At 40.8% G+C, this 17,328-nt stretch overlaps 1 protein-coding gene across 1 annotated transcript; it reads right to left on the reverse strand.

Annotated features, from left to right (window-relative positions):
• Nucleotides 1-366: 366 nt before the first annotated feature.
• Nucleotides 367-14,822, reverse strand: LOC121904512 (E3 ubiquitin-protein ligase KCMF1-like). The gene is made up of 7 exons (XM_042422291.1): nt 14,645-14,822; nt 12,514-12,681; nt 10,245-10,384; nt 6,207-6,308; nt 3,858-4,038; nt 2,470-2,788; nt 367-1,980 (listed from the first exon to the last, which is right to left on the reverse strand). Exons 1-7 carry the CDS (start codon nt 14,658-14,660, stop codon nt 1,653-1,655), a joined length of 1,254 nt encoding a protein of 417 aa, XP_042278225.1. The 5' UTR covers nt 14,661-14,822; the 3' UTR covers nt 367-1,652.
• Nucleotides 14,823-17,328: the final 2,506 nt, after the last annotated feature.

Consider the following 17,328-nt stretch of genomic DNA (forward strand, 5'->3'; position numbering starts at 1 on the left):
TGCACAGTCTGTAAAACCTCAACAACCACAGCTGCAATGGCTCGGGGGGCGGGGGGCGGGGGAAAACACGGCTGTAGGTTTGTGGTGTTTTCTGACAATGAACAGAAGAAAACGTTTAGGCCAAATGAAGCTTAAATGATGCATGTCTGTGTTGCTGCCACTTGAGTTTCACCCGTTCTTTAATTAGTGCAGCATGTTAATCCGACTTTGCGCCGTTGCTGTGAGCGAGGAAATGCATCAGGAGAGGACAAAACTAACGGAAAATGACCTGTAAGATAAGTGTTTATTTTTTTTTAACCATACTCTGTACATGCTCGCCAGTAAGTTAGCAACTGAGAGAAAGAAAAAACAAACCAGAGAGCAGGATTGGGTTAGTTCATTTCCATCCAAAACATTTTTATTGTCCTCCAAACTGAAAGGTTTACCCTGTAATTTGGCTTGTTCGCTGAGCCAAAAACATACATTGCATTTCTTCAGGTAGCAGTGGAGGCATACAAAGATCTTTTTTTTTTTTTGACCGAGAGAAATTTCATGGAAAGAGCATACAGGATTCTCTCCTTCAAGTCACATGATGAGTAATCTTTGCATTCATGAGTAATGGAGAGAGGATTCATTTCAGATCACGGGAAGCTTGAGAGAGTAGCATCTGGTCTTTCCGAAAAAGAAAAGGGGAAAAAAAAAAAAAAAAACAACCGTATGAGACCAGGGTTGTGTGTTTCTTCCATGTTATAAAAGGCCTGAAAATGGTCACACTGAAGAGATAGTTTCATCTCCGTTTGCCTCCGAGTTGTGTATCGCCTTTATGTAGAGCATCTGTAGTGTACACAAATGGACACTGGATATGCAATTCAAAACCAAAGTGCCCACAGTCGATATAAAGCAAGGTCACATGACCCAAAACAGGTGGTGTCACACAAGGGGGAGGGGAAGGTTGAGACTGGACATGAATGTAACCAAACGCAGCCATCAGTCTGTTTGTGTGTGTGTTTGTTTGTGTGTGTGTGTATGTGTGTGTGTTTGTGTGGTGCACAAATGCCACCCATGTGGCAATCAGCACCGTTAATTTACAGTTACTCAAGTGTCGAAACAAAAGAGAAAGACCTCCCCGTCAGGTGACTGTGCAGTTAAAAATGGGCACATGGTGATTTAAGCTCATGCTTAAGTTGTGGTAAACCATCCAAGCACTTCTTTAATTAATAACTATAAATACACAGCAGCGTTTTTACCGGAGAGGTTTCTGTCTGCCGCCTCTCCCTTGGGTGAGTGTGTGACGTGTTTGTCTCTTAAACAGCTAACTACGCTTTTTGCTCATCTGCTAGAGGAAACACGGGTTATGTGGAAATTGATTATCAACTTTCATATAGATTTTTCTATAATATATTTATATAGTTATTTTCCTTTCTCTCACGCACCCACCACGCTTGCTTGCTTTCACATTCTCTCGTCTCACTACTTTTATTCAATGTACACAACGTAATAAACATGGGGTTGAGTGGGGAGCGACAGAGCTGAAATGACAATCACTGAGAAAAAAAAATAATAAAACAAAGCCAAAAAGAACTGCAGTCTTTTTCGTCATCCATTGGCAGTTGGACTGACACAGCAGTCAGCCAGTTACAATGGTGGTTTGAGGGGAGGGAGTGGCTATGTCATCAAAGGGGCGGCGCTGGGGGCTCTTTCTTCGTTGGTGCCGTTTTAGTCGTCGTTTTCGTCGTCTTGGTAGCCGGGGTCGTCTCCTTGAGATTGAGGTTCTCCAGTGCCACGTCCAAGGTCATGACCTCAACACAGCCCATGGCCTCGAAGTCAGCGAAATTCCGCAACGAGCCGTGACAGTCGTCCTCGTCTTCGGAGGAGGAGGCCGAGGCGTCCTCGTCTGGCAGCAGTGTGGACAGCAGCAGCTCCGTCACGAACAGGCTCCTGTCGGCCCACTGGGCCTCGCACACCTGCCGCTCTGCCTCAGACAGCCGCGGTTCGCTCAGCCTGTAGGAGGACAATTTATCAGTGATGAGACGAAGCTTAGAAGAGCAAGTAGATTTTGATAATGAGAAGGAGACGGATGGATGAAACATTAGGTGAGAGGAGAGTAAAAGAGGAAGAACAGCTTAGACTTATAGCAATAATTCAACATTTTGGAAATACGCTTATTCACTGTCCTGTTACAAAGGTGCAATATACAACATTCGGCCCCACTAGATGTCCCACTAGAGATGCATGTATCGTTTACTCAATAATGTTGGGGGGGGGAACTCTGATCAAACTGTCAAACAGGGTGTTATGTGCCAGACTATTTCTCGGCCAAGCGTAGTGACTTTTACTTTCGGACAGAAACAACTTACAAAAGACGTGAGGGTGGAATTAATCTTCTCATCTAATTCTCGGCAAGAAAGTTAATAAGTTAATTTCCCAGAATGTTGAACAATTTCTTTAAAACATTTAAAAGAAATGCAGTAAATCGAGCAACAGTCCAACCTGCTGAGTAGAAACTGGGAGCTATGTGCAGTATGCTGTGTGTTGGCCTCAGGTGGACCCGGGTTGGGACTGGGGTTGGTATTGTGGTTGGCGCTGGGGTTGGGGTTTGTGGCAGCTGAATTGGTATTGAGGATTGCATTGGCACGGCCACCGCCCCGGGTAGCGTTTCGGGCCGTCTCAAGCTGCTGTCGTGCCGCCTGTGCCTGCTGGCGCTCCAACTGGAGCTGCATCTGGAGCTGCTGGAGCTGGGAAGCCGAGGGGCCGGAGCTGAGCTGGCCGCCCGCTGAACGCCGCACCCCCGACAACTGGGACAAAAGTTCTAGAGGAAAACGGTGGAGACGACAAGGACGTGATGTCAGAACTTGTGAGGGAGAGATTTGAGGGTTTTTTATAGTTCAATCCTCTACTACGCTGAACCTGCATCAGTTTTACTCCAACCGTTAACGGTGGTTTGTATAAAAGATCAATCAGTGCCAGTGCACCAATTTCCTGACAGTAGTCTCATAAAAACACCATCTTCCAGTAGATCATGGCAGTAAGGAAATAGTACTACTGTTTTAATATTTTTTTTTAATAATATAAGTTTAAAGTGGTAATATGTACATATAAGATTAGTGTCTGATCAACTCCTGTAACTACCATTTATGAGCTTAATAAAAAAGTACAGCACTATAACTCAAAAGACACACACACACACACACACACACACACACACACACACACACACACAGTAAAACAGAGCCTCGGCAGTGAGTGTTTCAGGCTAAAACTCGACCAGTCGGATCAACGGCCCAGCAGGTACAGCAGGTCATTAAAGGGGAGGGAGCACTGGCTGGTGTCCTGTTTATGAGGCACACTGAACAGGGACCCTCATTATGGCACAGCTGGAGCTGACATGGCGAATACCAAGCATTGAACCGGATTAAAATTGGGAACAGGATAAACATGGAATTGCCACAGCAACAACTCTGCCCACACATTACTTTAATATCCAAACTGCCTTGAAGTGCAGACTGAAACAAAACACAGTATCTATAGTATCTATGTGCTTACAGGAAATCTATCTGTATGTGTGAGAAATGATTAAGACAACAGGTTAAAGTGTCTATTGATAAGTTGCCACGTGCCTGAGTGAGTACTGTGCACCAGTGTTTTGTGTGTCAGACCTCCTGCAGTTGCAGCTGGGTGATCCTAATTATTACAATAACAAGAAAATAACTTTTCTGCCTGACTGCACTAAAAAAAAAAAAAAAAAAAAATTCTATGTGACCTGCATCAGGCTCCACAGCTTCTTCTCTTCATAGAAAGTCAGTATTTTCTGAATAGGTTTATCCTGTAACCTCACATCTCTATGTGTGTGTGTGTGTGTGTGTGTGTGTGTGACTGACCTGCTATGGGGTCCATGGCCTCTCTGCTGTAGTTGGAGCTCTGTGAGGAGCTCTGACTGGTGGAGAGCCCCCCTGTGGTGCTGCTGGTGAAGTGCATGTTAGACCTGCGGGCTCGTGGACCCCCTAGCCCGCGCCCAGGGTGAAACATCCTCCTCACATGCCGCACGCCACTGGACTCATCGTGAAGCTTATCGTTAAGAAACACATCAAGAAGCATGATAGAGCTACATTTAATGATTATTTGTTATTATTAAGATCATCTTTTTTGATTGCACTTTCAAGCTATAGACCATCAGTTCCCAGAACTCAAGCTGATTATCTTTAATTTGCTTATTTTGAGCGTCCAAAACCCTCAAATACACTAAAAGATATAACAGAGAGAAAAGTGTAAAATCCTCATATTTGAGAAGCTGGAACCAGCAAATGTTTTGCATTTTGCTTTATGAATAACATAAATAATTTCTTCTGTGTTGAAGTATTAATGTATTAAATCAACTTGTAGTTTCAGCACTGCCACTCCTTTAAACGCTCACTACACACAGGTCTTTGGTACCTGCTGCAATCGGCTGATATATTTGCATGGTACCCTCATCTCACATGAACACTTGCACAACACACCACACTGGCAACATCCACAAACAAATAGCTATACTTGTATTTCGTCTAGCTTGAAATGCACTTCTGCATCTTTTGTTTCCTCCACAGCACTTAATTCAAAGTGCTCTATAAACCGACTGTCAGACTGCTGTCGTCAGTCCTCAGTGAGCTGAACTCAGTAGAAATAGTTTTGCTCATTCAGACATATTTCAACTATCATATGCTGCTCCCTGGTTCTTCTGAACAACTCACATGTATACCTGTATGTGGTTAATTCAGCTTAATTCCCTCTGAACTGCATTTTCAACCTCAAAGAAATGAGTATGCGTTTTTAGAATATAATTAAATTTACTAATACACTTAATGTCACTTAGAAGAGCCTTATGTTCTAAATAGATTCTATAATTTAGTAACATATAAGATAGGACTATTTTTCAGAAAACTGTCCAGAGATTTAGTTGACCGAGTTCATCCCCAACAGCTCTCAAATTAAATCACAGGTTAATGCGTTTCTTTCTTAAACGCTCACATCCATTTTTTTGGCTGCACAGCGCTCGTAGAGAGAAAGTAGAACACATCATACAAACAATGCAAACCATCAGGGATGCCCTGACCTAACTTCTTCTCTTAAACACACCTATTTCTCACCTCTGGGTATCTGTCAATCAAAACCAATCTGATACTAGTGCTCTCTTTTTTCCTAAATCTAAAATCTGTATGCTTCCCTGCTTGAAACTCAGTGGAATCTATTTTATGTACGATAACATGAGGTCAGGGATTACAGCGGCACTAAAAACTGAATCGTGGCTGTGACTGAATGACTATAACTGATAGCAAAAAAAAAAAAGTTTTATGATGAAATTGACAAATCAACTGTATTTAATGTGGATCAGTCACATCATGAGCCATAACCAATACGCTTCATTAGGTCAGAAAAGGCATCAATATCGATTCAGTGTTTGTAGGTTGTTCCATCCCTACAAACCATCAAAACTGCAGTGTCACTCGTCGTCAAAACCTCCACTGGATACTTTTAACGCCTTACTAATAGCTTAAAAAACAAAAAACATAAAAATGGAGGGCAGTAATACATACTGCATTTCATCTGTTACTTAGCAACACTAAACAACATATTTCATGATGTACTTATTGCACCCTCATCGCTCTCTTTTTTGAGGGCCACTTCGAAGAGAGACAGAGATTTATGGAGGAGAAATTAAACCAAAGCTAAGCAAGTCTGAATAAAAACACCGAGATGAAGACTCTTAGCCTTCTGGCAAACAGTATGCAACTGACTAATCAATCTGAATGAACCCTCTCACCTGAGACACCTCTTTTTTTTTTTTTTTAATCTGCACAATGACAAAGAAATCATTACTGAAGAGATTCTCTACCCACTATTGTGATTTGGAAAACTACCACCAGAGGCTTTAATGTTATTAGCAAAATGTCAACAAATGTCAGATTCAGTGAACAGAAGCCGGCTTGGTGCGCTAATCTTTGAAATGACAACACAATCTGGATGACACAAACCGCACCGGGGTTCCTTTGGGTGAGACATGAACCACATCCCTCAAGAAGCATAAGAATGAATATCTAAATAGTCTCCACACAGAAACCTTCAGATAAATGCTTCAGATGACAAACCACAAATTCAAGTTGTTTTTGCTTGTACTGTTAGCTGGCAGTTAATGTGTTGCAGAGGTTAACAGTGGTATTTGTAGAGGTGGGACTTATTTTTGAAAAGGATATCAAGTCTCTGGGTGCTCTGTGTTCAAGTGTGAGATGAGCAGCAAAGTCATCCGTCACATGATTCGGGTCTCCACCTGGCAGCGCTGCACATATGGGGCAAATCTAGAGGACAGGAAGAGAGAGCGTGAGCATCGATATCAGCACACTTCACTGAACATTCAACATTCACCAGTTGGTGCTGGATGCTTTTCAACAAACACTGAGATTAGTAAATATCTACTGTACAAATGCTGTATTCAAACATGAAGAGAAAAGAGGATGTGATGTGTGTAGAGCTACGGCACTGCTGAGATTAAATGCAACTGAAGGCTCAGACTGATTTTAACTTTTTGACAGTTTGGTCAGTTAATTTGCTGGTGGGAAGCTCCCCCATTAAAAATTTGACAGTCATCTGCCAAACAGCATCACACTGATGTGCTGGGCTGTTGTGCGGTCAAACTCGGGACAAATAACCATTGTGACACTATGAAAAGAGATGTGTGGATTTGTTAGGTAAAAGCCTGTAAATGAAAATGAGTTTGGATGACTTCCAGTGTTCACTTAGTCAAAACAGGTAAGTCAAGTATCTGTCAAACATCCCTTTTTCATACAAAGGACAGTGAGTGTCGTACCCTGAAGGCTGGTAGAACGTGACACAACCGTTTGTGATCATGAACACATTATGATTTTCTCTCGCCTGCTGTCTGTCCCAACTGTAGCTGCTAACTGTGGTTATTCACTCACCAACTTGCATCATTAATTAGCTTCCCTGACAGTCGCCAACATCCTGTTCAGTAGAGCTGCTGCGGTTACCGTGGTAAAGTAATCACGTCATACCCACCGCAGAGTCAAACTGATCACTGCTGAGTGAGCGAATCACGTGATTCGGGACATTAGTTATTCTCTCAGGCTTTACATAAAAAGAATGACGTGCCTGCCGAATGCCGACCAATATTCCTGCTGCAAAGTTGGCCTCTTAATGACAAAACACTGGAATAAACAGACATTTAATGTATTCTTTATAGAGGCTATAAATAATAGACTACTACATGAATAAATGCATTTGAAAGTTTACCGTATTGGTCCAAATGGACATTTTTTTCCCCTGGAAATACGTCTGAAAAAGGGGGTTGTCTTATGTTCAGGGTCTAGACAATTATCACAATTACAATTGTCACAATTGTCACAATTAGCACAATATCAGATCTTCTTTTTGAATGGATAAAGTAGCGGTGAAAAACCGACTCCTACATAAAGTGTTGCATTACGGGTTGTTTGTAGCATTAATGTTGCTAGGCTAGTGAGTGTCTTAAGAGTCTGTTTATAGTGAGCGTGTTAGAGTCAGTCAGCACTAAAAGTGTTTTATTAGTCCACTTTAACCTGAAGGCTCGTGTAACATGTTTTTCTGCCACGGTGGAAATAAATTTATGACGAGTGAAAATGAGTCCAAAGCGTCATCCGGTGTCTCTACTGCAGAGACGGAATATGTCAAGCTGCCAAATACCACCGTCACCGATGATAAGGAGCTCAAAAAGACAAACAGGTGGTTGTATTAATACGAACTGCCGAAGAGAATAATTTTTGACCTCTTCCGAGAGCCTGGTAGGATGGTTGAGTATGTAACTATACTATGATGTAAGTATTTTTCCAAAATAGGTGTTAGAAAAGAGGCGGTCATCTTAAAATCAGGGTCACCTTATATTCAGGCCAATATGGTATTCAGGAACCAATTATTTCATATTTTATAACAGCTGAGTTTTATTTTATTTATTTATTTTTTTTAAATGGTGGTTAAAAAAAAAAAAAAAAAAAATCAATACTGTGGCAGCTCTACCATTCAGACCGACACAGCAACGCAGGTCAAACCCACGTCGGAGGTCTATCTGAACGGGTCAATGTGCTTCACCTGACCTCTAAACCGAGGGTAGACGCTGGTTGGAGACTGCTCAGCTTTGGGAAACTGGCGTTGTAACCAGGAATGGAAATGAAGTGAATATCTACGTTTTAACATTATTTAAACAAACTTGCTGAAGACAGAGACGTGGGGAGAACGAGAGAAGAGAGTAAAAACAGAAAGTGTGAAAGTGTGGGCGATGCATGCGTGCATGCATATGGACAGACAGACAGGTGAAGCTGAAATGTAACTTTTATCTGGTAATTATTCTCTGTTTTCAGTGTAATTCTAGTTAAGTGTATGAGATGTAAGATATGATGGACAATCAGTCAGTCGAACATCACAGAAGTGGGCATGAAAGAATTTGACTGGTAGTAGTTAATTCTGAAATATTTTAGCAACATACACAGTCTTGGTCTTCTTAAAACTTACTAGATAAGAAATACTAGAGCTATTAGTCACACTGTGGTTAAGTGCTACGCCTTAAAAAAAAGGCAATATTACAATCATTTCTAAGCACGGAAATCATTTTGAATACATCGTTTCAACAGGCATGACGTGTTCACTGTAACTCAAAACCCATTAAATCTAAAAAAAAAGGTCAGCACAGCAGTAATATAAAGTGTGCAGTAATCGGGCTACATTGTTATGGTAAGAACTTCTCAGTTCAAAACAATGTTTTCTTACTTGCTGTCAAAAGAGAAACAGTGAATGTCTATAAATAGAGCTGCACAGACGACCTGACATCACTGGTATTTCAGTTTTTCTTGCAGAGTCAGAGGCTGACATCGAGAACTAGGTTGGACTGTTAACATTGTGAGGCACAACAAATATAGGTGGTAAACATACAACACCATACATTCAAAACCTACAGTATCCTCCAACCTCTGGGACATTCTCAGACACTGATTCAATAATGCCAGGATTAGACTACATGATATTTTTGTCTTTCACAATGGTCACCATGTCAGAGATTAGGCATTCATAGTGCCATAAATTCTTGCCATGTCTTGGTCGGGAGACTGGCAACACTACAAGTATGACGCTGACCAATCATTGTTCACGACCTTGCGCAAGTTCATAGGTTGTTGGGGAGGAGGATCAAGAAACTTTCAATAATGGCTACAGAAGCACTATGTGTGATGCTGGCGGTCTTGCCTTATGAAAAAGAAAAGAAAGATCCTGTCACCAGTTCCTGGGTGTCACGAAGAGGACAGTATGAGCTATTTATCCTTCAAAATGCTAACAAATGTGTTAACACGTCAAGAACATTACATAAAGCAACCAGGTTTGCTGTATGTAAACAGAAGTTCTGGTGGAGGAAAAATTACATATATTATGTACTCTGGTAAATGAAGATACAACAATATGTTTTAATATCAGGTGGTTTCCTACTCTCTATAATTGAAGGTCTCTCTGCACATATGTAAACACCGACACAGAAAGTCAAAGCTGTCCAGCAGCTATCCAGCTGAGCTGAGCCACATTTAGTGTCTCATACAGCAGGGAGATCAGTGGCTCATCTCCTCCTCTTCCACTGGCTGATCGTTTTCTTGATTTCAGTTATAACTGAAAAACTACAGTTTCTCAATTATAACCATCACTGATGACTGGCAGCAGGTTTTCCCGCCTGAATCAGCCTGTGGAGAAGGCGAAAATGAGCCACTGCTCTCCCTGCTGTCTGAGACACTAAATGCAGCTCAGCTTGGCCGAATAGCTGCGAGAGAACAGCTTTGACTTTCTGTGTCGGTATTTACATATGTGCGCCGGAGAGACCTCTGTCATTCTATTGGTCAACATCAAGGAAAACATCCTTGGAGATGTGAAACCAGGCAGGAAAATACAAAATATTCTGGCATGCTAGACTTCTCGTAGGGGTGTCGTGAGGCGTCTCAGACGCCACATCGCTGTTCTTTGATTATGTCACACTACAAGGTCCGTTCATTGTTCATAATCGGGCCTGGCTCTGAAAATTTGCCAGCTGTGACAAAATCAGCCAGAATTCATGTAGTCTGATCCCAGCAATTGAGAAAAAAAATTCTGAGGTATGTGAGGAAAAACAACCCAAATGGAAATGTTGCCTAATGTTAAAATCTCTTCATATCTGCAAACATCATGTGAAATTTTCATAGATGGCCAGGTGTCAAACTCCAGCACAAACATACCACTTCTGTGGAGGTCTCTGTGTGCTCTGCAGCCACGTGCTCCTGCAGGGAGATCTCTGTGTAGCCCATCCTGCCACAGTAGGGACATGTGAAGGCCTGGGGCTGCTCCACCGAAAAGGCTTCTCCACCGTAGTACAGGTCTGGAGGGAAACCAAGGTGGACATTTAGTTTTTTTAATTGGTGGCAGCGGAATAAGCTGTGAACATAACACTGACATATCATGACAGAGTTGTTAAGGCGAACATTCACATTCTGTAAAGCACTTTGTAACTATGTTTTGAGTGTGCTATACAAATAGAACTATTATTATTATCATTATTATTAGTATTATTAACTGCCTGTTTACACACCCACCAGACACACATTGGCATTCATTTTGAGTCGTGTTTTCCAATTTTCACTTTCCTATGAGATCTTTTTGGGTCTACACAGCTCCTGAGGGACATATCTTTGTCTGTCTGCTCTTTGAGGCTGAGCAGGTAGCTTATAGTGGGTTTATCTGCTGGAAACAAGGTTGATGAGAGTGGTGAGGCTGGATCAATATTTGAAGACCAAGACATCAAAACATTGAGTTGGAATACGCAAAAAAACACTCCATAGAGCTGAGGAAACTGTAGATTCAGGTAATACTTCTCTGTTGTTTTGTCAATGTGATTGAGCCCTTTCACATTACAAATACTCATTGTTGATATGAGATAACTGATTGGCAAAGCTTTAAAAAAAAAAGTGGTCTGTAACAAACATTAACTTGTCTGCTGCACATGAAATCACCTAAAAGAAGCAAGCTTACCTGTCGCTGACATAATAGTCAATATCATGAATGCAACATACGGCTCTCATTACAGCTTTTCCTATTTTTTCTCCATCAAAACAATAAAAAATGTTGAATTCTACCCTTACACTGAGGTCTTAAAATGATACAATATGGAGCTCTTTGTGCAAATACTGAGATCTATCTTTAAACACAAGCTGTCTGTCTAAGAAGGACTTCAGCTATGCTGGAAAACAACACAAAATGAAGCAAAGACAAACACATAATCGAGGACCTCTTCGCAAGTTCACACCTTCCTCTATGTTTTCTGCGACAGTTTGTATTTTTTTTTTAACAGACTGTAAAACAGCATTTCCAATGTGTGGAAACATATTTCACAGCACCAATTCATGAAATAATGATTGAAGCAGACATCCAAAAGCAAAGGGAGTCACGCATTCTGTCCAAATTATAATTTTATTGCTGTTCAGCATGTGAGATGATACCACAAAAATGCCAAGTTGACCAAACATGTATAGTAGCTTAACGTGAAGTCTGTATGCTAAAGGATCTGAATATTTCTATCCCATCGCTGTCACAACACTTTCTCAGACAAAACGAAGCCAACAAGCCCAATAACACACTCCCAAAAACTCCTCACGCTGTCTGGGTCAAATCAATCACAGCTAAGTCATTTGGGAGCAGCCTCCCTGTCTGAAAGCAAAAGCAAAGGCCAGTGAAAGATAACACACACTGTAACAGTTCAACTTGTGCAGGCTTATTTAAGCCAGTGGAGGGAGGTTTACTAAGACTGCCAGTATTAGTGGTTTATCCTTATTATGACATACCGAGAAATGCAGGTTCTTGATGGACTTTAAAGCTCCGGTTTTAGACTTGCTGTTTAGTAAATCTGTGACTGGGATCTATGCAACTATGTTTACCTTTTAAAACATAAAGTCACTGCAACAAGTTTGAAAATCTAGTCTGAAAAATGACTAATGACATTTATTTATGATGCTATTCATCATCTTTGTTTTGGCACATACTGCCAACATGCCTGCAGCTGGACTATCACCCATCACACCACATGAACACTGGCATGCAGATAAAGTCAAACTTTTCTTTGATAGTTCAGTGGTGATACCCGTCTTGCTGCCAACAATAACGTCTGACTCAGAACTGCAGTTTCAGGTGATAAAACCACAGTGAGAAATCAGTTTATGGGATGATGTGTGTCTGGTTTAGGGGATATCTCAAACTGTAGAAATGCAGCCACATTCAGACATCTGTGTTTTCTTGCCTGCCTGTTAGTGGAGTCAACATCTGTATATCACAATGAAGTGTTACCAAACGTCTTTAACCTCAACAACAAACACCGTATGAAAATGCTAAATCACAGGTGGCTCATAACCTCATGAAATGTGCAAACATAAGACAAATTCACACTTTTCATATTTCTTACAACCTGGATAGGCACTCAGCTGTAATTAGCCTGTAGGGAATATCGAATGTACTCACCAAAGTCGACTCGGGTTAATATACACTGCATGGGATGCTCTGTGGTGTGTCTGGTTGTGGTTGCACCGCTCTCATAGCACGATGCGCACAGATCGTAGTCGTAGCAAATTAAACATTTGTATCGTCGACCTCTGAAGTTGCCTTTTAAACATGCATCACAGCTCACACCTGAGGGAGGAACGACAAGAGAAAGGACAAAAAGAGAGGTCAAATGTTGAATATTTATGTCATCTTAATTGGGCTCATCAACACAGCATATTTTTTGACAAGTGGAGTGCAGCCTATTTTAAAATTTGACGTGTCACTACTCAAGGTTAACTTTGAAGAAAAACATCTAGATGATGAAAACAAAAAACTGGTAACAATTTATTACATCCTCTGTGTTCTTATTGCGCATTAAAGAGGATGTTAAGACTTGGATTCCCTGAACCAGAAGATGATGATCTAGATTCACATTTACAGAGAATACAAGTTTCATACATTACACATTGAATCATATCTGCCTGAGAATTGCGCAGAACAACTTGAACAGGAAGGTGACTGCCTGTTTGCAAATATACAGCTAAGATATTAAGGAGATAAATGGTTTTAAAAGTGACATTATCACAGGATGAAATGACATCTGGTTTGACATCCGGATATGAGGCTAACGAATGATGCATCGTGTTTATTTCATTGCAGTTTATCAAGGATTTCGCATTTTCTTGCTTCAGTTGTTTATTTGCATTTGCTCTGGTTGTATAGTGGTAGGACTTGGGTGGGCGAGATTGGATTTGTGTTTGTTCTTGTGTTGGTGATATTGTCCCTTTTGTTGCTTGGTTATGAAAAATGCATTCAAATGAAACAGTGCAGCCTAAAAATAACCAATCTGAAGAATCATCGCTTCTTCTGACACAGTCCATCTAGATTTAAACATTAAACATGTCACATGGCTTCTATTCATGGTAAGGACACTGAATTATATATTACTTTTTTTTCTAGTGAAAACTAGCTTCTCTCACAACACCTGCCTCATTTATAAATCCTCATCACAATATCCCCACTGACGACATATTTAAAAAGCTTCAACGTCTGTCTCACATGCGGTAAACGTCAAGTCAGGTCCAGGCAATCCTTGATTGACCAGGACAGTCGTGCAGTGTCGGTGTCTTGCATGACACCAGGCTGTCTAAACTCCCTCTTATCTCCATTCATAGCTATCAAGCTGTAAAACCTCAGAGTCAACCTGATCCTGACGAGTAGCTGCAGCAGCAACGTCAGTGACAGTCACAACGATAACTTCATGTTAAACCTCAGAGCTGAGTAACTTGATGACTGCTGGCAGTAAAGTTGACAACAACACAGGCATGGAAAATAAAGGCCGCTCAGGCCTGACTAACCTTCGTTACTGGCCAACATGAACCACTTAACGAATAAACCAGCTGCCGTTAGCTAGCTTAGCTGCCAAGCTAGTCAGCTGTGACTGACTTTACCTAACTCTACTTTTTGGTGGTCGGTGAGCTGAAACAAATATTCGTAATGTAAGCTGACATCAACTTGACACTAACTGCGAACTTCAAGCCTAACAAGGTTGGCCACAAGGACGAGGTGAGTGTTGGTTTGCTAAATGTTAGCTTGCGAAGCTGCAATCTAGCGTTAGAGGCCAACTTTCACCAGGAAGGAGGCTGAAACTAGCTTAACGATGTGACAAGCCTCAACCGCACACCGCCAGCTGCGACTCGCTGCTCTCCACTGTTTCCTATTCTCGGCACTCCCCCTTTTCTACCCAGCTCGTTAACCTACATAACCTAGTGCCAGTTAGCTTGTCGGCTAGCTGCGATAATAGCCCCACTTAGCTAGCATTAACTATCTCCTTCCGCTTATTTGTCAGCGTTGTTTTGGTGAAACTAACAGCTGCCTACTAGCTGTTGTACACTGTTAAAAACATGACGTCGACTGCAAGGACCGTTTGGATTAACTTACACTCACATTTTGTGGCCGCCATAATGCGTCCCCAACGAAATTACACTGCAACCTTGCTGCTAACACTAGCCAACGCTAGCTAGGATGAGCTGCAAAACAAGAAATTGTCGGCTAGCGGTGCTCAGCCAACGTTTTCTATCTCAAACACTGACTCGAAGTGTGTTCTCACCTTCATGACGGGACATCCTACGAACACTAACGCAGCCCCTTGCTCGGGCTCCCTGGCTTGCAATAGAGAATAATATAAGTGAAGAGAAGAGAAGCCGGGGCTGGCTGGCTGTCCCTGGCCTCTTCCCTCATGAAGGATCCGGTGTGGCACACCGCCTCCTCCTCCTCCTCCGCCTCCTGCTGTGTCACTGCTCGCTGCGCCGCTGCTCCGTCCACACGATGGCGCTGCTGTCTCACTTATTGGCATGAAGATTGCTTTTCGTTACTGTAAAGATGACACTGACCCCACAGGGAATTTAAAAAACACTTAAAGATCCCCTCCAGACATGTTTTAAGATGTATATATAATACTCTACTTTGAATAATAATCTGTCTGATGTGGTTTTCCCATAAAAAAAAGTTAAATTATCTTGTTAAAATCCTTAAGATGACATCTTATTTCCTCTCATTCAAAATTCAAGAACCTATAAATAGGCAAATATATTTAATTTCAGAAGTTTAACTCGCTGGACACAAGGTGTATCAGTGTCACATCACACTTGTGTAAGTTGAATATTGGATCAGGATATTCTTCCAGGATGTGAACTACAGGGGAGCTCCTGCTGACTCCTCTTAATAAGACACAAGCTCCCCTGAAAACATGATTTGTGAAGTTTTGAAAGGGTCTCTAAGATATTGACAATATGCTATTTTCTCTAATTTCCTGTATCTTCATCATCGTGTGTAAAATGAGGCTATTGTCGATGTATGATTCATGTACGAGGGTGATTCATCACTAATTCACTTTGATAAAGATACCAGCATGCATGCTATCCTTGCCATCACCATCGAAGTGTGGTGGCGCAATATCATAAACTTAACTCACTTTAACTCAAAGATCAGCAGAAAAAACAACAGCCCACCAATAATGAAAAATAGGCTCCCCTGACAACCATGGCATAGTTCGCATCCTGTTTTTCACATCACAAATCATGCTGGTAGTTCCACCCCTTAAAGTCATATTTTCAGTGACCACAGAGAAACTTTCCACTTTCAGGAGATGAAAGTGAAAACAGCCTCTGAGTTTCAAACTCTGCACATACATCATTCTGTACAGTGAAGCTCAAACATCCAACTGTAGGAACAATAAGGAAAACATAGGTCTTTTTTTGAGTGTAGGGGGACTTTAATATTAGTTTAATTTAATAATTAATTGAATAGAATATAATAGAATAGAATGCCCTTACTGTCATTGCACAGCAGTACCGTGAGATTAAGGGTGCAACTTTCTGAGAGGTGCCACATAAAAAGAGGATGTACTGCAAATACATTTACAAGAACAGATAAGTAAAAATAAACACTCACGAATATACACGATTCAAATTTACACCTCAGATACACATTGCACATTCACACATACATTCTTTCGTGCTTCTTCTACATGCACACGTTAATGCATACATACATACTAACTCCAATAGTTACACACATACATATCAAGTAAAAAATAAAAATTAAAAAACTAGCATTGATATTAAACATACAGACATTGACAGTTATTGGATGGTCAGTATTGCACATAAAACTTATGTTATGTCCTTGGCCTTAAATATTTTGACAACCTTTACTCTTAAATAGAATATAAATAAACTTTGTTGTTATTTGGCTTTGATAAAGGACTCCTGAGTATTATTAATACCTAGTGGATTATCAAAGTGAAGTAAACAGAATTGAATTGAGACAAACTTTTATTCCACAAACACGTCATTCTTCATAAGACAACTACTGAACAGTCGTTGACACCCATCACCTGTTAGCCTAAAAAAACTTACTTTAAGCACCAACTTGAGTCAAAAACTCCCAAATTTTTCCAACTGACAATATAAAATAACAGTTGACAAATAATTACAACAGCAGTGTGTTATAAAAGGGAGCAGTAAGGGCTTTTCCGAATTTACACAGTAATGAATCAAATCCAAGTCCTCTTACTGGAATAACAAATACATGGTTAAGTAAATGATACAAATGTTGAACTGTGCTAACCTTTGGACTATCTCACATCAACTCTACTGATCAAATGCACCGCCTGGGCTTGCAGATAGCAAAAAAAAAAGTAAAAGCAGTCACTGTTCACCCCATAAAATAATTGCAAACCTATACGAAACAAAAATAGAGAATTTTTAAGAAAGCTCACCTTGCAGCACCCCTTGCTCTTTGTGAAGTGTTTCATTTGTCCAAATTATACCTGAAACACCAAGATTTGGCAAAACCTGTCAGTTTCTCAACGTGACATGATGTATTTTTGCAATAATAACAACATATATGGCATATATAGCCACTAGATAATTCCCAAATGATCATGACATGACATTAAAGTTATCCTGAAGAATCCTACAAACAAGATAATTGGAATGGAGTTTCAGATGTGATGGTCATTTCTAAAAGGAGAAGGCAGGAAGAAATATGATGGAGGGTATGTATGTAAGTAGCTCTAAAAAAGCTAAATGCTTCAAAAGTTATGGCATCTTAGACAATTTTGCATTAATCACAAAACAAGAATTACAGGGTATCCAAAACCTTTGTGTGCGTCCTCTCGTTCTGGCGTCATGGTTTCATACCTAAAATGTTGTACAATAACTTCAGGAATGAATCAGAGGTTGCACAAGATAAAGATGTTTAGATTATGCTCTTTGTGGTCTGAAATCT

This window comes from Thunnus maccoyii, chromosome 9 (genome assembly GCF_910596095.1).
Source record: "Thunnus maccoyii chromosome 9, fThuMac1.1, whole genome shotgun sequence".
In the NCBI taxonomy this organism is placed as follows: domain Eukaryota; kingdom Metazoa; phylum Chordata; class Actinopteri; order Scombriformes; family Scombridae; genus Thunnus; species Thunnus maccoyii.

What these genes read in the sequence shown, in the direction of transcription:
- LOC121904512 (XM_042422291.1), bottom strand. An exon ending in ATTAACCCGAGTCGACTTTG is followed by an intron (nt 10,385 to 12,513) that starts GTGAGTACATTC and finishes GTTTCCCTCCAG; the next exon opens with ACCTGTACTACGGTGGAGAA. An exon ending in TCCCAGTTTCTACTCAGCAG is followed by an intron (nt 1,981 to 2,469) that starts GTTGGACTGTTG and finishes GTCCTCCTACAG; the next exon opens with GCTGAGCGAACCGCGGCTGT.